Below are 24560 nucleotides of genomic sequence, written 5' to 3' on the forward strand. Positions count from 1 at the left end.
TATTTAACATCATGAAAGACACATGGGATTAAATGAAAAAGTTCTCTATGACGCATTTATCATCTATAGGATATATCACTAGTTCCTTTGAAAGTTTTTGCCTTTAAACAAGAAATCCTCATTCAGTTCATGCTCCAGGAACTATCAACAAAGCCTAAGGCATAGGCTTCTTTCAGCCTCTGTTGGTTTGGCCATGTTAGATGTTCTCTTATGAACACTTCTTAACCTTTAGGCATTGTTCTCTGTCTAATACTAATACTGTCTATCTTTGTAAGATATAATTTCGTGGTTTGCCTCTATGATAAGGTCCAAGTCTGAGCTACAACAATGCCCGACTCGCTTATTGGCACTTGTAATTTTTCCTTTACAAAATGCACTATTTTTTTCAACACTGCTCTACCATTTCAGCCATGTTTTTATCCGTCAGACCTACACTTCTGATAGAGTTTTTCCGTCCATGTTGTTCTAGGTCATTATCAACACTTCCAAGTTCACACTGCTTCTCTGTCAAGACTCTAACTTGTTCCTCGTGTTTGAGTACTTTCTCACTCCGATAATTGTTTTTGTCCCCTAGGTCCATCATTTGGCTCTCCAGTCTTTCCACCAAGTCTCTATTTTCAACCTTAAGGTTCTCTCTAAGTTTTTGAATCTACGTTATCCCGTTCTTTTTAAGATTAGATAGTAGAAAGTAATGAGCTTATTTTATAATTTTTTTTATCCGTGGTCAATTTCCCAGTTCATCATGACATTACGCAATCTGTGGGCATTTTTACCAGTACATGAGCCTTTTAAACTAATCTTGAACTAGAACTTCTAGTAGCAGCCATTGTGTTAACTCTTCAAAGTTATCAACACCGGTGGTATGGTTAAACAGTTTATTACCTGCTCCAGGTCATCACACATGCAAAAGGTATTCAAATATAGTACAAAAGTTAAGACAAAATAATACAAGTGAAAGTCTTTTCCATAGAAAGTTATCTGGCTGATGGTAGTCTATAGCGTGGCAACTCAACCATGATAAGTGCTGGTCACTCCTTGGGTAATTTGACACAAAAAAACACTATTTTCCAGTAGAATCGTCAATTTTTCACATACAAATACAAATACCATTGCATATACCTTATACAAGATATACTGCAAATCGCACATAAACTCAAGCTTTCTGCAGAGCTGAGGTCAACAGCTCCTACTAGGTCCTCTGTGACCTTGACCATTTTTCCAAATTTTATGTCCTGATCCAAGAGGTCAGAATACGTAGATTGCTGAAGCTTCACAGGTTCCAGCATAGGTCGCCACTAAGAAGTAAATGCAACCGGTCGTCTATTCTTTTCGATTCTCTGTATTTCAGGAATGCTAATTCTGAGAGAACGTCTCTACTACAATACATTTACAAACTGGAAAAAAACACACATAAAAATGGCAATGCCTTCCAGTGTTGTTTTTAAAACCAACTTAGACAGTAAACTGATCTGACAATGACTAGAGGTTCGGTCCTATACACATCAATACGTATACATATAGAAACAAACCAATGGGCTTGTCCTAACGTGTCTTCACGCTTCGATGCCACAACCCTAAATGCTTAATAATGCAGAATATGTTGGCCGAGTGGAAGACAGCGCTCAACACATGACAGATCTCTCACTGTGAACCTATACAGGTTGTCAGCCATAGGGCCGAAGACACGCAGGATTACTGCTTCGCAACGCAAGGTAATTATACAAAATGTATTCGTTTATGCTGCTGTAGTTTTCGGTTTTTGATTATTATATAGTCTTTATATGTAGTTTATATAGATGTATACTACTTATTTGTTATCCGTATGTGTCAAGAGATGAATTTATTGAAAGTTTTTTCTCTGAATAAATTTCAGTGTGAAAACGACCGTGTTAGCCTGATTCTGTGAATGCCATTTGTGAAAAGGATTGTGTTAGCAATGGTATCATATATCAAAATCGATATCGCTATGTGATTTTAGCACTGGTTATTTCGAGATACTAAAACATGAAATGTTCTACGTGATCACAATTCCAATCAAACTTATCAGTATTTTTAAATGATAGTCTATTTAATCGGTAATTTTAGATAGGTACAAAATGCGAACTAGCATACTACATGAACTATCGTTATAGCTTTGTGAATTAATCTTATTTGAATATGTAATCGAAACAACACGTATATACATATTAAAATGAGAGTTTAAACAAAAGTCAATGCACAACAATGGAGACTATTAGATAGGTCTAAAGGTGGTGTGTAATAACGATTGGCTTAATGTTCGCAGGAGACAGGTTGACAGAAGGAAACTAAATGGAGTTTGATTGAAAGTATTTTCTCAAATGAAATGTTAATTCTTGTGTAAATTAACTTGTTTTTTCTCTGTTGAGTTATGTCAATTTTAAACAATACAAAAATTGTGATTTTTCGTAGGGGAAATATTTTTATTTGGCAAATACATAATATACAACATTGATTTTTGCACGTTTTTTTCTTCACTTCCTCGTGTAAGGATTTTAACCGGCGTGCCTAACTATTGATCAAAAAACATATTGAATTACCTGTACGCCGTTTGAATTTCAATGAAAAACCCACGAGACGTAGGTCATGACTAATAATAGAGTGGGATTTTGACCCTCAATTCAGAAATTCGAGTAGACGCTATTGTTAGATGCACTCGACAGGTTTCAACGTGAATCGATGAGTAGGAATCAAAGAGTACAGGTAGCATGCATGGTATGGTTCATTCCCACTCAGCCAACATGTTGTTTATGTAGAAAAAAACGTTACATGAGCTTACTTTGATCAACTTTAAATACGGCCTCTTTCAAAATATATAATGAATAGATCAACCTGTAGCCAATGTTCATATATACCATTAATTTATATCATTTAAAAATTGCTGACCGTGTTTGACATAAGCATATGCGCTAATTACGTATTTATTGATTTTAATAATTTTATTTGTTTGACTTTTAATGTGAATTAAGGCTATCGCTAACTTTTTTTTTCTTGCAATGTAAATCATGTTGTGTTCTTGTTATTATGAAATGCTAAAACCATTTGGTCGACGGCATCAGCTCAAAAGTTATTCAAACAAAACAAAAAAAGATTAGAAACAAAATAATTGACATGAAGACTGATGCTATACACTGTACTTACGTGGTTACCATGGTAATGTTCTAATTGCAGTTGTAATCTAATTAAAAATTGATGCTGAATGTAACTTTGTATAATTCAAATTTTCAAATGATTGATACCGTCTATAAATTACTCGGAACTAACAAAACGGATATTTTATTTATTTTTTTGTTATGTGTTATGAGATTAATTTCAAATATAAATTAATGTTCGAATATAGGTTTGATGCATCGGTGATTGATTTTAATCCTGTACAGTTCATTAGATTCTTAATATTTGTGTTCTATTTCAACTTAGTGAATTCATATTTTTGCAACAAAAGCTGAGGTTTTAACCCCAAGTACCAGTAAACACGCAAACAAAATAAAACAAATTCCTGTCAATTTTGAGCATCGAAATGTCTATACATATACAACAATATAACTATGTGCTATGTTTAGTTGGAATAGCACCGGTTTAGTCTGTGAAATAGAGTTAACTGTAAAGAATTAGCTAGAAATCGTAAAATGATATATTATTATAGTGTGAAACTTAAAGCTAAATATTTCTAGTGTGCATTAGTATGGGTACAGTACTGTGCATCAAAACTCTACTGAGACTGTCATTAGTTGTTACATTTTGTATGTACATGTAGAAGCGTACTTCCAGACATGTATGGAAAATCACCGAGACATGATGGTCCTTCAAAGGGGCCTTAACAAACATTTTAGCATGATGAGAAATGATTCTATGAATAGTCTCCCTTCAAAATGTATGGACGTATGCCGAGAGAAACTTCAGTGCCGATCAAAATTAGGCAAAGATCTGTCTCGGAGACAAATCTCTACAGGTCACTTCTTCAAAATGAAGTATTCAGCACCATCAGTAAAAGGTGATATCTGTGCATATGTGCTGTTCTTCTTGTTAACATGCATACGATTAATTGTATCACCAAGGCAACATTTTTTTTTGCCATTTTCTCCTATATATCAACTAAGAACTTAATTTTGTACAGTCAATTACTTTTTTTTATGGGTTTCAAAGTTTCCTTTTCCAGGTTTAAATATATCATCATATTAACATTGTATTAATACGATGACTTATACTGATACTATGAATTTTTAAACTTAAAAAAAACACATGTTCGCCGTGATATGTATGATACATACTTACACAGATAAAAGATCACCTAAGCATCAGCCGCCTTTCTTTAAACAGACTATAGCCTAACCTGTAATAAGTACTTCACCCTGTAACAACACTATCTGTGTACAATGTTGAAATATGATATGTTTGCTGAGTGGGAAAAAAGTTATGGCGAAATCCTTTCCGGTAATTAGGTTACCTCCCCTAACAGAACATAGCGCTTTATTTTTTCTGGGGGCTATTATCGATATGGTAGACAATAGAATTTATGAAGCTTTTGTAAACAGCGATAGCCTCGAGTGATTCATTGTGGTAGAATTAAAGGGTAATATGAGATACCGATCTAAAGCAGGACTGCTGTTTTTCGGTGATGTAAACTTACTTCACACCCATGACAGTTTCTGAAGACGGCTTTATTAATAAATATCGACTTACTAGAGAACAGCCCGGCATTGACTTTTGGATGTCAACACGAAAATAAAGAATAACAACTTCTGAAAGGTTTTTCAGCGTAAAGACTTGCAAGAACTAGATGGATTACTGAGGGATCTGTGCAGCTATGCTACTCCAGGTTGTATCATCCTGGACCTACTTAAAAGAGTGTGGGTTACTTGTTAGCCCCTAGCTTCAAACATTTTAGGAGCAAGCCCAGATGGACTTATATAATGTACTTGGGCAACATGTTAACCTGAAAAAATGCCAAGTATCAATGAGATGGAGAATTTCAACAACTGAAGAATGCACTAGATACTGCCATATGAATCTGGAAAGAAACCACACTTATTTCTTCCAGGTACAGGATCAAATGGCTACTGCAGGCAGAAAGTGGTGTGATTTTGTGTTGTGGACATGTAGTGGGAAAGTCTCATTTGAGAGAATATGGTTTGATCAGGACCTCTGAACAGAAATGCTTCCTAAAATGCCTAATTCTATACAAGTGCTTTTCTACCAGAAATGTTCAGCAGTCGTGTCTCCAGAGATGTAAAGTTATTTCCAGAGTTATCATGACTGGTTTTTTTCACACACATATTTATCACACTGGTATTTATTCTAAATAATGATGATTACACTTTGTAACTGATGTATTCTGTAATATTTTGTATGAAGTAATGTTACTGTATGACAAAGTACATTACAAACATGTGTGTAAACTTATCATACATGTCTTGAACACTTTATTACATTTCTCCTTTCGAGAATTTGAAGCTGTAGTTTTATTTAATCGACATTGAAATCGTTGAAGTTACTAGAGCATGCAACAGTTCACAATTATTTATGCTTTGTTTTCTGTTTACAGATAATACATTGAATGTTATCATCCGTTGACTGGAATAACAGTGATCTGAGAGATAGGAACACGCTATCCTGATACTGCGTACTTATATAACTGACAGGGAGAAACACAGGACTACTTAACATTTTCTTACTACCACATCATGGTTAAGGGCCTCAGCCACTGGGCAGACATTCTAATAGTCGTTGGCTACTTTGTGATTGTAATCGGCGTCGGCCTGTGGGTAAGTATTCATATATGTCAGATTTCATTGTCAAACTGTCTGAAAATTGCCCGTTAATAAGGTACACCTGCGTAAGAAGGTTTCAGAACACACTTTCGTATGATACATATTCAGTTATATAAGTCTTTTTTTGATGGTCGTCTTTTGTCAGTCGTTCAAATCCAAATCATATATTTTATAAAAAATCGGGTCTGTTTAATTCAAAGTTGATGAATGTTTAAGCCTCTATTGTAGCTAAGTAAATATTGAAAACATTAATGTTGTAAAAATATTAAAATGAAATATACTTTTCTTGATTTACATTTAAACCAATTTTCAAGACGTCGTGCGATGTTAATATGTTCAATGATTTATACACGCACAAAATAAATAAAAGAAACAACTTCTCATGTGCATTTATTTGAACCCTGTACTTTTTAAGCATACGTTATTAACTTAAAAGCGACAAAATGGAGTTTTGTCGTTTTCCGATGTTTCCTTGTTTTTATTATCATATTACATCATAATATTAAAGATATTATCAGAACAAGTACATGAGATCTTCCAAGTCCTCCAAGTTGACCGATAGGTATATTGACTTTGTATTATCTTTCAATAACAAAACCTCCGCAGGCAAAGTCGATCGGGTAAAGGATTTAGCAATTGAAAACATGTATACTACATACTCCATAACATTAGATGATTATCTCGATCCTTATGTGACAGGCAACCACCAGGAGCAGCTTGCAACAAGTAATCTGCATGATAAACGTGATGACCACAACTCCCAAAATGTGAATTTTCCATTTCTTGATAGCAATATCCCTGCATCCCCTATCTTCAGTACCAGTTGATTCGATATCGAAGGGTTTATTTAAATTAAATAAGGTTTGAAGAGGTTTCTACAGGTTGATGAAGACCATATGAACGTTTTAAGATCGACATCATGATTTTATTGGGGATTATTCCATTTCCTTATGCAATATGATATACTACTTGATTGACGCTTGTTAATATGCTTAGTGGTTCCGTTGTCATCGCTCTAACTCTCATCAGAGAACGTGATAAAGGAGAAGTTTACTACATTCCTCTTATTCTCCTTGACATTTCCAGGAATCTCCATGCAAACATATTTTTGTTGATGTGTTTGCGTCGTCAAACCTATTTGATTTTAAAATGTCGTTTCGTTATTATGTCGCTTTTCTGTGTTGTTCTTCATGTTCCATGTAACATGACATCTGTGAACTAAACATACATCTTTATGTTGGGCAATGAAAAATTCAGTTGTTGTTAACACTTTCTGTTTAGAGACATAACTGCTACAAGCACGGATGACTTGATATGATAAAACGTCATTGTGATATTTACATTTATAATTAATAGAGTATTGGGGAAATCAATATTGTTTATCACTTTCTCTTCAATGCTTATCAGTTATGGCTCATTGGTGAACTTACAAAACTAAAAACAAATTTATAAATCTCATCATTTTGTTAACAACGAAGATTTTGTATGTTTTCTCTTAGAGCTGAAAAGTAACCGACCATTTAGTTTTCGTTTTAATTTAAATAGTACAGTGAAACTCCATGAAGCCGGTCCAACTGGCGATGTGAGGAATCAATCGCTCTTTCTTATAGTAAAATAACTTCTCCAATCCGATCCCTCTAAATTCCGAATATCGAACCGATGTTGTGTCCAGGATGGTTAGAATATACATAAAACTACATCTGTAAACCGGTCTTACCTGAGCGAAGGTGGCTGGAGGTCCGTTCATCGAACCGTGAACTTAACAGGTGTACCAGCTGTCGTAGTACTTTTGTCTCGGGGCATACGTGAAATTACTGTGTACGCAACATCAGCTCCGAAGGGTATAATGATTATATCAAGCACTTGTATAATGAACACAGACGAAACAATGTCAATCAACCACGCTTCATCGAAACGTCACGGTCTGTTTACCATTCCAAAACAAGTAGGCCGAGTTTAGCATCTTATTTAAATGAGGCGTCGTATGTGTTTACACGAGGCAAATACACAATTTGTATAGTTTCCATTATAATAAGGTAGCTGTTTTTTTTTTTTTTTAGAAAACATACCGAACTGACCAATGATTTTGTACATGCTTTATGTAATAATTGTCACGCCACTTTCTGTCTGATTGATTCTAATGAAAAAAAATGAAATGCTATACTGAGATGAAAGAAATTATTGCTTGATTCCAAAATCATATTGATCACAGACTATCAAATTCTACCGAAACTTGCACAGAAATGGACATTATTGTTAAAAATTGATAACAAAATAGTAATGGGAACATATTTCCAGCCTCTACTCAGTGTGAGAATTTGAATAATTCAATGTGGAATTGGTTCGCCTACATTATGTAGCTCGTGAAAAATCTATTCCTCTGTCTGGTCATATTTTGCAATAGAAGTTACTGGAATTATCTGTGTAAATAGAGGTCACCGAATGTAGGTGTCAAACGGATGGCTTGACATATTGTCAAACACGGATGGCTAGATATAATAAAAAGTCATTGTGACAAGAATTATATTTATTATGAATGAATAATTCGGCTGGATATTTTTATCTTTTTTTTTCAGAACTTTTCAGTTTTCGCCCATTGTCGAACTTATCAAAATAGCACTAGACAATGCATTTAATGATTTTGTTAAGAATGTTTATTTTGTATATTTCATCGTATAGTTGAAAGGTATCCGCCATTAAGTTACTGTTGTTATTAACATTGTACATGTATGAATTAGTTTAAAATCTAAAAATAGAACAGAGACCGTTTAATCGTAACTTATTGGAATACAGCTAATACATGTAATTTTCATTTTCTTATCACTTGCGTTTCTGATCATGGCTTCAGCGTCCATTTGGTTTTAAAGTTGTAAACCTGCATCTTTATTGGAACCAGTGGTTTTATCGGAATTTTAGGTACTCTCAGAAAATTTTAATGTTCATATTCTTTCAGTCAATCCCTTTTTATGATTGCAGTCACTCCGAAGACCAAATAGAGGAAATGTGAAGAGCTACTTCTTAGCAGGAAGGTCCATGCCCTGGTTTGCTGTAAGTATAAGAAGGAAACTGAAGTTTATGTTGCATTGGAGTAGCAACAATGACAAAGGCAACAGAAAACTCCGGTAATATCTATGTCGGTTATAACTTGATAATCCATTAATTGTTGTGGTTGTCGTAATCTTTGTACGTGTTATCCGTTTGGTTTGGTTTGTTTTTGTTTAACGTCCTATTAACAGCCAGGGTCATTTAAGGACGTGCCAGGTTTAGGAGGTGGAGGAAAGCCGGAGTACCCGGAGAAAAACCACCGGCCTACGATCAGTACCTGGCAACTGCCCCACGTAGGTTTCGAACTCGCAACCCAGAGGTGGAGGGCTAGTGATAAAGTGTTGGTACACCTTAACCACTCGTCCACCGCGGCCCCCGTTATCCGTGCGATCTCATAACGTGTACATGTGTTTGTAGGAGGAGGTATTTTTATTGTAAACTGATTTCTTTTTGCTTGCACTGCGGGTCAAATATCCTCACAAAATTTTAACTCATTCTTCACATGGGTCTTAATAGAAGAGTACTGATCACGGTTATATATATGTACAAGTACATGTAGTAATGTTTTGTTAACAATATACAAAATCTAACTAATATTGCCATGCTGTATGGAAACTTGATATGCCGTGGTAGTCGTCGGCGGGTTTCTACTTATGTAAATACTCTCATTAAAGAACTAGTACAAGTATGTAAATGTTCAGCGCTGTGAAAATAAAATGTCTAGCGAATTTTAACCTTGATGGAACATATGTTTATAATTGGTTGTATTGAATATTCAGTGTCCTGAATATTGTTCTGGTGTTCCTTTGGTAAAAATCAAACCGTGTCGTGTATGTGATCGTTTTGTGGAATTTATTTTATCGATGTACGTTTATTGTTCACTATAAGGGTAAAACCAAAGATATCTTGTGAATGTTTTGATATCGCGTATGGTTACCATACAATCAGTACAGTGTTCATGAAAGAAGAAGCTTAAACATCCTAGTTAAACATAATAAAGTTCAACATCAATGTTTGCCATCTAATATCATTTACATGATTTTTTTTTTAAATTCTTGTTGAGAATGCGAGTTTACGTGTGTAAGTCGGAGAATAGTGTTAGATTGTGGGCTCGTTGTTGTAAATGTCACTACCAGAACAAGATGTCGATATATGAATAGATAACCTGATTTTCCATTGTTCAATACTGAATGTAGTTAACATTATAATAAATAACAAAGGCCTTTGTATACACTCAGTAAACACAATCGATGGGCAAAAGAGGTCTTTAATCATTTGAGGCTACGAAGGAGACATATAATCGGCGTCGTTAGACGCAGCTATCACTAGATTTATTTTCTACAATGTTTTTAAACCATAGTTAGGGTATCTGGTAATACAGGTTTATCCTTTTGATGGGTTTGCTTTTATAGTTACTTTAAAGGCTGGTGGATTTTAATTCTGATTTGTCCATTGATAATTCACTTGAGAATGGTATTTCAATGATTAAGGACAGCATTGATATAGACCCTGACAAAGCTATTAATTTTGATAGATTACTCGCTACAATCAGGAGTCTATAACGTAAAACGTCAATCAATGAAGATGTAGTTTTAATTGTTTTCTATAGCAGTCTTTGCAGTTTTGCGGAATTATGTTCATTTGAAATGTTGCTACATCATATTATTTTATTTTTTATTACAAACCAATATCATTATCATGCCTCAAACGAAAACATTTCCAAACGGAATTATTTTCTGGCGAATTATGCTAAATTTCTTTTTTCAATACAAAATATTGTTGAAATAGTGCCATCGAAATGTATTACAAGCCTATTTGTAGTAGTTTGAAGAAATGGTATCTGCCTACGTTTGATAATTATGTGTTGTGTGTCAATACCGTAGCAAAATGTAATTAAGAAAAGAAATCACTTTCCGGGAAATGGCTTGACGCACTAACACACATCCTTTCATATTTTCAATCGCTGATTAATTATTCTAATGAATGAAGAATAATAAATAACATATTCCATTGAAACGGGCATTTTCATAAAAGCGTAAATGATTAAACACAAAACACATACAATGCACAATACAGTTTGAAATAACTGCTATTTTGTGGATGAAATTGAAGTATACAGGAAATTTTCCCGTTAAGTATAATGTCATCATAATGGTTCAAAAGTGCATTATTGTTGGTGTAATTTATCACAACAAAACCATATTTTCCGTTTTAAAAAGAAAAACCTATAAGCTATTAAATCTTGTTTTTATCGGCGTGCGAGATGTACAGAAAAACATATTCAAATGTGCCGAGGTTTGACCCTCAGGCGATAATACATTATACTTATATATATGTGATGAATCATTATAAATACTTTATATTCTGAATCGTGTCACAATTAATAAGACGTTAAACACTAAGACCAATAAGAATAATGAGGAACAATGTTTTACTAAAACAACACGAGGTCCCTTCCCCATGGTGTCCTATTGTTTTCCTTTCTTCCAATAACATAAGGTCTACATAGAGATTCGATAAATATGCATTGGCCTTAAAACAAAAATAGTCCAAGCAAAAATAAAACCCCTTCCAGCATGCACATCAAGCCACTATGTTTTTTCCCTACCGATACATCAACAAGAAAATGCCAGAGGAAAAGCGTTAATAAAGAGCTGGCAGTCAGATGTACCAAGATGACTGCACTGCCCTTGGATATATCTTCTCAATTCATTTACATTGATTACCTTATATGATCACATGTTAAACCCCGCCTTCTCATCAGTGTTGAAATAATTTTGCAATAGCTTATCTTGATGCATTTTGAGAATAATTTATAACATTGCGATACCCTAAGTACATAATAAGTCACTTCCTTTTAGCCGTTTTCCTTTTTCTGTATCTTCTTCATATCGTCTGATCTCTCTGTGTCTTATGCCAAATACACAAAACCACAGATATTACTATGACTTAATAATGATCCTTTGTATTTAATCAGGTTGGTGCGTCACTGTTCTCCAGTAACATTGGCAGTGAGCATTTCGTAGGACTGGCAGGCGCGGGAGCTTCCTCGGGGATAGCTATGGTCTTGTATGAATGGTTTGTAAGTATACAAACAATATATATTAAATTCATCCCCAAAGCAAATGTCTTTTAAAAGTGGTGTGTATTACGCAATAGCTCTGTTTTCTGTCCGGCATAAGGGGTCTGTATAGGTATGATTGCCTTAAGCTCTTCTTCTAGATGATTGTTTTTAGAAAATTGATTACAAATGGCTGTAATCCCTTTCCATGTATGAGTAGTTTGAAAGCAATAGGGAACAACCAACCAATTGAAAAAATATATTTTTGAAACAGCCCCTGTGTATAGAACGTTGAGCCAAGGATAAAATGTCTGGCAGCCACTGATTGGCCAGTATGTTATGAAGTGAGAAAATAGATATGTAGCCTGATAGGTAACTATCAATAAGAAATGTTGATATAAATTTCTGAAGTCCGATTGGTTTTTTTTCCCAAAAGTTCACGTAATAATAGTAAACAGGTAAAAATTTAAGATTTTTACTGCGAAATTCACCTATTTTCAAAATGGCTACCCTGGAGAAAATTTGAGCTGAAGGACCCAACTTTTTTTTTTGATTAGGTGTTATATCAGACCCTAAACTTTTGTTATAAACCATAATCGTCATATTTAATTCAAGCATTTGAATGAAATAATCCAAAACGTTAACACTAAGGTCTATGGGAAAACAATTGGTTGGTTGGTCTCTTATGGCTGCAAACCCTAACCCAGTAGAAGATAATATTTGTAGATATAAGGGCTGTAAATGTTAGTCCCAAAGGAGTTATTTGTAAATTTATAATGGCCCTGTTAATGCAGAAATGATTTGCATATATGTATTGATCATAAGTTGTTAATGGTGTATTGCAGGTAAGTCGTGCTCTTGATTAATGCATGATTTCAATCTCTCGCAATGGAACAATTGTGAGTAATAAACCTCTTGCTACCACAGTCCACTGTACTCACACATATGTGAACATGGAAAGGCGTGTGTGCAGAGGACTGTAGAAACACTTGCTGGGAAAAGGGAGATAATATTGAATAGTCAAAACGATGAAAAGAATAAATTTCGTTGACAAAACATTAAGAAGAAAATAATAGATAAATATGAAATAGAATTGATAATTTCTTCATCTAAAAAAAAACATTTTAATCGCGTTGCCAGAATAAACTTTCAATATCAAGTGAGAGGATAATCTCTTTATGGAACAATCTCTTATCTTCAGGAACCGTCTGATATAATTTACAAAATAACACATTAAATATACCATTCCTTGAAAAATGCAGATGGGAAAACAGTAAGTAGGAATTCATAATTCCGTATTATGAAGATGGATTTATTAGCATGTATAACTATGCCATATCTTGAAAAATAAACTGAATCTGTACTCATTTTTCCTGCCTCTCTTTCTAGCGTCTGAATATGAACATGATTTTCCTGTATTTTGTTCTATTTGTTGAACAAACACTCCTTACCTTCCTTCCATGACACCGGAGCTAGATAGTAGAAGTTTCATACTGTCAAAATTCCAGAACGTCTTGCTATATTTTATGTTGAAATGTTAAGCAAAAATCGACGTAATATTAAAATATCCCTGTGACAATTATGGCTGTTAATAGCATTTACAGCGGACAATTAATAGGTGATGAGGACTGGGTTTTTTTTTCAAACTCGTTCTGTTTTTTCGAGATGGGAAGTATGCAGTAAGTCAGTAACTGAATGATTTCTCGCCACTCGGATTTACTACACCCTTCTTTATTGGAGTGTAAATAAATCCTCTGTTACTCGAATGTCAGGCAATAGCCTATACATACAAGCGATCAATACCCCAGGATGAATCAGTTTTAAAATATAAACATTGTTTTTCAGGTTATATTTCTGATCCTTTTGTGTGCTTGGCTGTTCCTTCCTGTTTATATATCAGCCGGGGTAAGTTGACATTTACATATGCATTCATTAGTTGCATGGTCACGCAGCATTTTTTGTTTTGTCTTATTGTCAAATATATTTTTTTCAAATAAAAATAATTGTAGGATCTTATGCATTTAAAACTTGTCTTGCTTCTCTTCAGGTATACACACTTCCGGAGTACATTGAGAAACGTCATGGTGGCCGAAAGTTACGGACGTACTTATGTTGCAACGCCCTAATCCTATATATAGTCTCAAAACTTGCCGTAAGTTAATACCATGGATCATATTTATTATCTCAACATTGTAATCAACCATTTGAGAATGTTTCAGATTAATTTCCCATGCCTACACTTAGAAAGAGCGTCAAAGTTCCAAACAGTAAAAATAATATTCTTATTTCAATGCAATACAGTTTAAGAATTTTGTTTTTCCTACAGGTAAGCATCTTTGCCGGGTCTATGTTTATTCAGATGACCCTCGGATGGGATATGTACCTGTCAATAATTGTATTGCTGGTGATAACTGGCATTTATACAATCCTAGGTAAGAAAAAGAATATACAATCATACTTCATATCTGAGTATATCATACTAATTAGGTAATGTATACTTATATTACCTGCCATTATGCTATAGATATGTATAATTATAAAACATATGCCGTTATACTTTACTTACATTTTTATGTAATTCTTTAGTATATACATTGTACCATTTTACTTATCATAATATGTAACCATGGATTGTTACATACTTAATTGATTTAGAAGTATCTAACATATTCAATTCTACTAGGTGTCTAGATTTTTTCTGTTTCTTTTTTCTTTTTTTTGGGGGGGGGGGGGGGGGGGGGGGGGGTCATTTTAACGTAGGAAAAGGAAGGAATTCTTTAAATGAAAATCATTTATATTATTTAGTCGAGGATAAAACATATGATATCAGCTCGATGATGAGTTTTCTTACTTTAAATCTACCAATTTTGGAGGACTTCAATTTTACCGCATAACCGAATTTTTACATATACACGAATGGTGAATTAGCGCTCCAAAATGCTTTACTTAGAAAACACTATAAACAGAAAGTCTTATTTGTGTAATTACTTATTTACTGGAAAGATTTCAGAGCGAAAGGGGTTCGAAACGATTACCTCTAAATATTACTCTTAGAGACCTTCAACATCTACATTTCCATCACTAAATGTACATCAGGTAATTCTAGTGCAGTCCATGTATCTTGTGATAAAATATTATATCTCTATTTATATAGATCAAAATGTTTTACTTGGTAAATTTTATAATGTTTTCTAAATTATTCCACGGGTAGATTTTTACAACTTTACTATTACAAACATGATAACAAAACAAAATGATTGAAAAACTAAGCAAGAAGGATTGTTCGCATCACTTACCTAGCTGGACTTCAAACGTGTTTTGTGTTGGTAGCGTGACCATGTGATTTAGCGAGAAATCGTAGTGGTTAGCCATACATCCTTTAATTTCACACTCTTAAGGAGGATGACTTTTGTTCATAGTCGGTGAAACATGTCATTAAAAACCTATTATTGAAATTCCAATGTGTCAAAACCCATATCTGATCGCAACATATTCCAAATGAGTATTCAGATAAAAATCTGAAATTTACCTTTCGAGTTTTTAAAAGAGGTGTATGCAGATGGAAAGACAGTTTATATGAAACAGTATATTACAATGTACTCCCTCTTTTAACCGAACAACACCTTCCAATTGCTGACAAATAAAAGAACACCCTGTAATTAGTATACATACTCTGTACCCTCCAAAAAATCAATTTCAATGCCGTAATAATCCGAAAACAACCCAATGTACATTTCGATTTTTTCAACTTTTTAAAAAAATATTTTCACATAAGTTTACATTTATCATTATATATTTCTATATACATTTTACTTCTACAGGTGGGTTAACAGCAGTGATGTATACAGACACATTCCAAACAGCTGTCATGATACTAGGATCTCTCTCCATTACAGTTATCGGTAAGACGGAGGAGGCAAGCTAATATGTTTTCGTCAAATATGTTCTATCACTAACTATATTGTAACAGTCCTGGTGTTTGTGTTATTGCTCCGACACCTATCGATATCTATATTGTAACAGTCCGGGTGTCTGTCTTGTGACTCCGACACCTATCACTATCTATATTGTAACAGTCCGGGTGTCTGTCTTGTGACTCCGACACCTATCACTGTCTATATTGTAACAGTCCGTGTGTCTGTCTTATTACTCCGACACCTATCACTATCTGTACTGTAACAGTCCATGTGTCTGTCTTATCACTCCGACACCTATCACTATCTGTACTGTAACAGTCCGTGTGTCTGTCTTGTGACTCCGACACCTATCACTATCTATATTGTAACAGTCCGTGTGTCTGTCTTATCACTCCGACACCTATCACTATCTTTATTGTAACAGTCGGGGTGTCTGTCTTATCACTCCGACACCTATCACTATCTATATTGTAACAGTCCGGGTGTCTGTCTCATAACTCCGACACCTATCACTATCTATATTGTAACAGTCCGTGTGTCTGTCTTGTGACTCCGACACCTATCACTATCTGTATTGTAACAGTCCGGGTGTCTGTCTTATCACTCCGACACCTATCACTATCTATATTGTAACAGTCCGTGTGTCTGTCTTGTGACTCCGACACCTATCACTATCTTTATTGTAACAGTCCGTGTGTCTGTCTTATCACTCCGACACCTATCACTATCTATATTGTAACAGTCCGTGTGTCTGTCTTATTACTCCGACACCAATCATTATCTATATTGTAACAGTCCAGGTGTCTGTCTTATCACTCCGACACCTATCACTATCTGTATTGTAACAGTCCGTGTGTCTATCTTGTGACTCCGACACCTATCACTGTCTATATTGTAACAGTCCGTGTGTCTGTCTTATCACTCCGACACCTATCACTATCTGTATTGTAACAGTCCGTGTGTCTATCTTGTGACTCCGACACCTATCACTGTCTATATTGTAACAGTCCGGGTGTCTGTCTTATCACTCCGACACCTATCACTATCTGTATTGTAACAGTCCGTGTGTCTGTCTTGTGACTCCGACACCTATCACTATCTGTATTGTAACAGTCCGTGTGTCTATCTTGTGACTCCGACACCTATCACTGTCTATATTGTAACAGTCCGTGTGTCTGTCTTATTACTCCGACACCTATCACTATCTATATTGTAACAGTCCATGTGTCTGTCTTATCACTCCGACACCTATCACTATCTGTACTGTAACAGTCCGTGTGTCTGTCCTGTGACTCCGACACCTATCACTATCTATATTGTAACAGTCCGTGTGTCTGTCTTATCACTCCGACACCTATCACTATCTGTATTGTAACAGTCCGGGTGTCTGTCTTGTGACTCCGACACCTATCACTATCTGTATTGTAACAGTCCGGGTGTCTGTCTTATCACTCCGACACCTATCACTATCTATATTGTAACATTCCGGGTGTCTGTCTTATAACTCCGACACCTATCACTATATATATTGTAACATTCCGGGTGTCTGTCTTATCACTCCGACACCTATCACTGTCTATATTGTAACAGTCCGTGTGTCTGTCTTATAACTCCGACACCTATCACTGTCTATATTGTAACAGTCCGTGTGTCTGTCTTATTACTCCGACACCTATCACTGTCTATATTGTAACAGTCCGTGTGTCTGTCTTATCATTCCGACACCTATCACTATCTATATTGTAACAGTCCGGGTGTCTGTCTTATCACTCCGACACCTATCACTGTCTATAGTGTAACAGTCCGGGTGTCTGTCTTATTACTCCGACACCTATCACTATCTATATTGTAACAGTCCGGGTGTCTGTCTTATCACTCCGACACCTATCACTATCTATATTGTAACAGTCCGGGTGTCTGTCTTGTGACTCCGACACCTATCACTATCTATATTGTAACAGTCCGGGTGTCTGTCTTGTGACTCCGACACCTATCACTATCTATATTGTAACAGTCCGGGTGTCTGTCTTATAACTCCGACACCTATCACTATCTATATTGTAACAGTCCGGGTGTCTGTCTTATCACTCCGACACCTATCACTATCTTTATTGTAACAGTCCGGGTGTCTGTCTTATCACTCCGACACCTATCACTATCTATATTGTAACAGTCCGGGTGTCTGTCTTATCACTCCGACACCTATCACTATCTATATTGTAACAGTCCGGGTGTCTGTCTTGTGACTCCGACACCTATCACTGTCTATATTGTAACAGTCCGGGTGTCTGACTTGTGACTCCGACACCTATCACTGTCTATATTTTATGGGTCCGGGTTTTAGTCACAGATCTCTCAGTCGCTGAATGTTTACGTATTTATTTTTTATTGATTGATATTTTCTTTGTTTATTCATCTATTGATCACCAAAATAAAGGTTTAAAACAGAAGGAAAATAGTTTACAGATTGTTGTTTTAAACCGGTTAATTCTTTTATTTTTGCTGGAATTTTGTAATTTTTCGATCACTACAGTAACAGAAAGAGAGTAGTATCTTCTTAAAAGATTTTTGAATATTGTGTGAACACCACACATCGCTCTATGTTCTGTTTCACTAAGCAGTACATATAGTGAAAATAGGGAAATATCATCCTGATCTATATACCCTACACATATAATGTATAACAGGCTATAGATTACGAGCATTGCTTGTACACTTGTATAGGAAATATCTACCATGTACGCATTAAGTCAGACATAATTTCCGTTTCTACAGGATTTAACAAAGTTGGTGGTTTAGAATCTTTGAAATCAGCATACATGTCAGCTATTCCAAAGATCCGAAACAATGCTACGACATGTGGAATTCCAAAGAACGACTCCTTCCAAGTATTTCTAGATCCAGTCAATGGAGATTACCCATGGCCCGGCCTAGTCTTGCAGAGTTCACTTGGTTGTCTGTGGTATTGGTGCTGCGACCAGGTAGGATCAATGTCATGTTGTGATAATATCATACATCATTTCCACATTTATATGTAACAATCGTACACAAAGCATCATCTTAAAACGTATGAAATGTTCGTTTTTTACTCTGCATACTGCGCTTCCGTAAATATGCGATGGTGACATTTTCCAATCGACTTAATAAGTTTGTTAACATTATTTTAGAATATAGATTATATATATATTAGTAAATATATGTCGGCATTGTAAACGTTTTTTAATTTTCAAATTCATCACACTGAAAGGACATTACCTGTGTCTTCAAAATTGATGAATTTGTAATTGACTTGCATCTAACTTTGTCTCATATCATAAAAACAGCTGAAGTTATTTATCTTATTGCAAAATTGATCGAGTTGCATATGTGTTAATTGTTTGGAAGGTGATTGTACAACGGTCTTTAGGAGCAAAGAACCTGTCTCATGCGAAGGGTGGCTCAATACTTGCCGGATACCTCAAGACCTTGCCTCTCTTCCTCATCGTATTCCCAGGCATGATCAGCAGGGTGTTGTTTCCAAGTAATTCAACATTGAATATTTTCACTTTTAATGACATTTAATGCAGGATTTGCAAGTGAACAATGATCTATTGTTGATAATAAACACTACTTTGCTTCATGACGTTCATACAGCGCATTTCATAATACATTTCTGACCCTTAGGTTACTCTCTCAATAGAAAGCAAAACTTTATTTGTTGTTGTCTTTCTTGTAATAAAAACTGTCTATGCCACACAAAGTATAGTAGTATAACTCCAATGGGGTTATCACCAAACTCCTTTACAAAACTACAATTCTTTATTCTTGTTGAGCTAACATTAAATTCATTAGGAAAATATAATTCCAGTAATTCAGAAAATACCATTCAACTCATTCAGTAAATATCACCCACCTCATTCAGGCGATATCATTCAATTCATTCAGAAAATAGCATTCAGCTCATTTAGAAAGTTACAACACCAAATTCCAGGGAAAATAATAAAGTAATATAAAGCCTTTATTAAATCGAAGGAATTTTCCACTCATCTAGTTAATTTATTTAAACTTTACTGGGGTGCCAAACATTATTATTAATGTCTTGTAGATGAAGTTGGGTGTGTGGATCCAGAGGAATGTTCCCGGATATGCGACAATCCGGTTGGATGTTCTAATATTGCCTATCCTAAACTGGTGATGGAATTGCTTCCGGTCGGTACGTAAAACGATAACTTGTTAAGAAAAACCCCTTTACTTTCGTTTCAAGTCCATATGAAGGTCTCACAAAACTATTGTTTTTACTGTATGTTATTACTAGGGATCCCATCCCCTCATTCGCACATTTGGGGGTCGAATGATGTGAAATTTATATCAAATAAAAGATGACACTTTTTGCTTCATGAAAAAAGGTTTTATTGGATAGGTTCATATCTTTCATCTGTAAATCTACGTCATTCTATTTTTAGTAGGGGTGTTTTTTAAATCTATAAATTATCTAATCTATAAATTATCTATAAATATAGATCATGAATTAGATTAGCCAAAACCAGCATACTAACTCATACTCGCTAACTAATCATGTCTGCAGTAGAGTACAAATCAAAAGCTTCCTGTGTACGTTTGTAGGTCTTCGGGGCCTCCTGATGGCAGTGATGGTGTCCGCCATTATGAGTTCTCTGACGTCAATCTTTAACAGCTCCAGTACTGTATTTACTATGGATATATGGCGTAGGGTCAGAACTAAAGCATCTCAACGAGAGTTACTACTTGTTGGAAGGTTAGTGTTTGCATTTAAGCTGTGCCTGAGCAAGGTAAAAGTGTTTAAGACTTAACCCTGTCGAGTGATGGGAATACAAACCATAAAATGTTAGTATATGTTAATATATGACAAATACTTTATACATATATCATACAGATATATATATATATATCTTTTAGATAAGCTATGGATAAGTTGGTCACATTTCAATCGTAATGAAAGCTGTTCGTGTGTTTGGTATTGAAAATACAGCTTGTCTACATTATATTTAAGGAAATATTTAAAATGTCAATTCCATAAATTACTTCTTACACATATGACAACATCCCTACAACATTAGTAACTAACATTTCACGGGCGTTAGATTTTAAAGTTAGGATGTTCTGTTGTATCTATAAATTCATTTGTAAATTATTTTACGTTATATTGCTGAAATGTTTCGTCTATAAGCTGGTTTATGTCGGTATTACTTTTGTCTTATATATTTCCCTCTTTCTCTATCCGACAGGCTGTTTGTGGCACTTATGTGTGTAATTAGCATTCTATGGATTCCTTTGGTCAAGTCTTCCCAGGGTGGAAAGCTTTTCCAGTACATGACGGCGATGGAAGCCTACCTCGGAGCGCCTACTGGGATACTCTTCCTGTTATCTATATTCTGGAAGGGAACTACCGAAAACGTAAGTTAGATGCTCGCCAAGAATTACTTCTTTTACGAGTTTTAAAAAATTATTTTTAGCATATATAAGACAATGAATGCTTTGTATTTAATTATTATATCACGAAACTCTTTTTGAATTTTGGCTTTCATACATGTATTTGACTACTTTGTTAAAATAAGTTGATGTCCATTATTTAAGACCAGCTTCATGAATTATTGCAGGGTGCATTCTGGGGTTTGGTAGTTGGTCACGTTTGTGGAATAATTCGCCTCGTGTTGGAGTTCGTTTATCCCCAACCCAACTGTGGAGAAGAGGAGACACGCCCACTCCTCCTAACCATCAACTATCTCTACTTCGGTGTAATCATCCTCGCCATCACAGCGGCCGCTACCGTTCTCATCAGTATAGTCACCAATAAACGGACAGAGGACGAGGTCAGTATTCTGTGATGAAATACCACGATCAGGAAACTGACTGTGGTTCTGTCCTCTTTTGGTTTTCGATTTTTAGGCCCAGTCTAGCTACTTGCAGACAATTAGCGTTGTGATGTTGTCTATTCAAACAGCAATACATTTATAATTGTTTCATTTTAAAAATCAAATAGTTACTTGGCGTCACGTGGTGGACTAAGTACAAGGCTGATAATGAACCACAAGACGAAGACGAAGACGAAGATGTAGAACTCAAAGTATCCCTTTCTGACCCGGAATCTGACTGTGTATGTACGACAGAAAAAGAGTTTACAGGTATGTTATATTTGTTTCTATTGCTTAATGCGGTTTTCCTTAACTATATGCATATTCTATATAATTGAACAATTGCATGGGTAAAATGACTAGTGTAAGGTCACGTGTGAACAGCTGAACATCGCCTGACGTTTTGGAATTACGTCTTACTCGTTTTAGTCAACACTGCCAGACAACAGTCATGGCGACGTTTAGGCCTACAAGAAAGTCGAGATTTCTGTGTTTCTAAATGTGTTTTAGTGATGTAATAAAACAAGTATATCATGGGTGTCTGTGCAGTAGTCCAGAATAGTTTACACGAGGTCACCGATGTTCGATTACAAGAAGCCGAAGATATAAGCCTATACAACAAAATATTTAAAACTCCACACGCCTTTCGATAATACCCCTCTAAAAGAAACCATAAGAGGAAAGTTAGTAGTGTGTCTGCACTGGGAAATCGAACTCTTGGCCCTCACTACTGAGCTAATGTTATCTCCACTTAGCGCGAAGCTAAATGATTGCCATGTTGGTATATAAAATATTTGCAATTAAAACTTGCCAGACTAACGAACATATGCAGTTTCCCCTTGTGGCGTTTGATGACAAAACAGAAAAGTTTTTGCATGGTTAAGTCTGTTTTATGTTTGTTTGCAGAAGACGACATTGTTGCCCCTCAATCGTGTATATGGTATAAACGCTTGATTGGGGTGGTTTGTGGGAGCTCAGGAAACCATGTGACAGAAATCGCCATAAACCACAGAAGAGAATTCGTCTACCAGAAAAAGTGTGCCAAACAGATTCTGAACATTAATGCCGTCATTCTTGTCATGATTGTTTGCTTCTTGGCAGGATATTTCAATTAAATTATCATCGTTGAAAATAAAAAATGTGTGCTTGCCCGTGGACTATGTAACCATCAAATAATGTATACCACTTTAAATGATGATTGTTATGGTGTCATACATGCATATATTGTAGACTGTCTGTTGTTTGTTGTGTTTGTGTCAAAATTGAATACTTCTCGATTATGATAAGGTAAAAATGAATAGTCACGTATTTACAAATGATAACATAACTGTGATATCAATTATGCACTTCTCTACCTTCTATTTAAATTTAATTATGGCATAAATTTAGACAACAAGTCCATGGATATTTACTAGAAGATTTAAACACAAACAGAGGATGCAGAAAACGAAAGATTTTTTGAATTTTAACTCACAGTCGATAATAAAGTAATGTGTTCCTAAAGAATAAGCGTCTTCAGCTTCAGTGACGACATCTGCAAATGTATATCTTGATCTAATTTATATATAAATATATCATATATTATGTTTAAATTATTAATTTTTTACGCATTATGTGGCATACAAATGTGATGTGTTTTGTCTTGTGCTGAACGCATGTCTAAACATGCTAAATGTACATGTGTAAGTCGGTACGATGAATGCTTGTGATGTTATCATTTATATTGGAATAGGCAATTTATTTGACAGTGCAATATATTAGTTTTTAAGTGAGTTAGTATGTGATTTTTTTGGAATTATGTAGATATTGAATATTTATTTATTCCGGAAATACACAGCTACACTATATGCTATACATATGCTCTTGTTGCAAGATCTCTATAGAACTGTTAAACATTATATAATTTTCAAGTACCCACAAAAAATATGCACAGTTGTTTTATTGTTTTCTTTAATCTGGTCAGATACATATGACGGTCAATGTGCATGTGCAAGTAACTATGATTGTTAATATATGCATGGGAGACTTGTTTTCAGTGCCCCAAAGGTAAATGCCTTAGACCAGTATAAGCATAATATAACGTAAACGATATTTGAATAGACTTTCGCAAATCATACCAGTATTGAATTGCATTCGTGACGGTTCGGTGACTTCACTATATCACTTTCATCAGATTAATGACAAGAGGAGTGCATGTGCACTGAATTGTGAAGTTTATGAAATTGCAATTAAATCAAAAGGCATTCACGCTTTTATTATTTTTTTTTTCAATTTATTTGTATACTAGATGTGCGAGAGTTGTTGCTACTCTATTCCAGATTAGTTGATTGCTTTTACATCACAATGTTTCAGTAAACGACATGATGTTGATGTGCATTTCTTGCCTATTTGAATTCGCGCGAGTTTCTGGTGTTAGCGATGTCAATTTCTCCGATATAAGATGCGTCGCTGTTCTTACATCCAAATTTGTTAACGCATAACACGGCGTCCTCTTGGTTTTATCCGTAGATTCACTAGGATATTTAGTTATCTTTTTTGAAAAAAAAAATCTGTAAACAGATCGCAACTGTTAATTGAAGTAGTAGAGAAAAAAAATAAAAAAATATCATGCTTTTGTTTTGTTGTCGATATCTTGATGAAACATATTCTGAAGAAAAATTGTATTCAAAGAACGATTATCTAGTTCTCCATTTTGTCAAATGACTAAAAGGGCTTTAATATCAGAACTTTTAAATAAAATACCCTATCTTCTCTCCACGTCCAGCTATAATTCGAATATTTAAATAAATAGTATAACAAATTTCTATTGTAATATCAATTTTGTTTACAACGAAACAAAATATGTTATAAAAGAATAAAATATATTTGTTACGTTGAAATT

At 35.0% G+C, this 24560-nt stretch overlaps 1 protein-coding gene across 1 annotated transcript; it reads left to right on the plus strand.

The window, feature by feature from the left end:
* Nucleotides 1-1592: 1592 nt before the first annotated feature.
* On the plus strand, nucleotides 1593-24291 carry LOC117321905 (sodium/glucose cotransporter 4-like). Its single transcript, XM_033876531.1, has 16 exons — nucleotides 1593-1712; nucleotides 5561-5780; nucleotides 8763-8834; nucleotides 11809-11913; nucleotides 13738-13797; nucleotides 13940-14044; nucleotides 14219-14324; nucleotides 15714-15794; nucleotides 18585-18790; nucleotides 19194-19329; nucleotides 19894-20001; nucleotides 20412-20562; nucleotides 21053-21221; nucleotides 21425-21637; nucleotides 21808-21949; nucleotides 22586-24291. The coding sequence occupies exons 2-16, from the start codon at nucleotides 5700-5702 to the stop codon at nucleotides 22792-22794; spliced, it is 1944 nt and encodes a 647-aa protein (XP_033732422.1). The 5' UTR covers nucleotides 1593-1712; nucleotides 5561-5699; the 3' UTR covers nucleotides 22795-24291.
* The last annotated feature ends 269 nt before the right edge of the window (nucleotides 24292-24560 follow it).

This window comes from Pecten maximus, chromosome 2 (genome assembly GCF_902652985.1).
Source record: "Pecten maximus chromosome 2, xPecMax1.1, whole genome shotgun sequence".
NCBI classification, from domain to species: domain Eukaryota; kingdom Metazoa; phylum Mollusca; class Bivalvia; order Pectinida; family Pectinidae; genus Pecten; species Pecten maximus.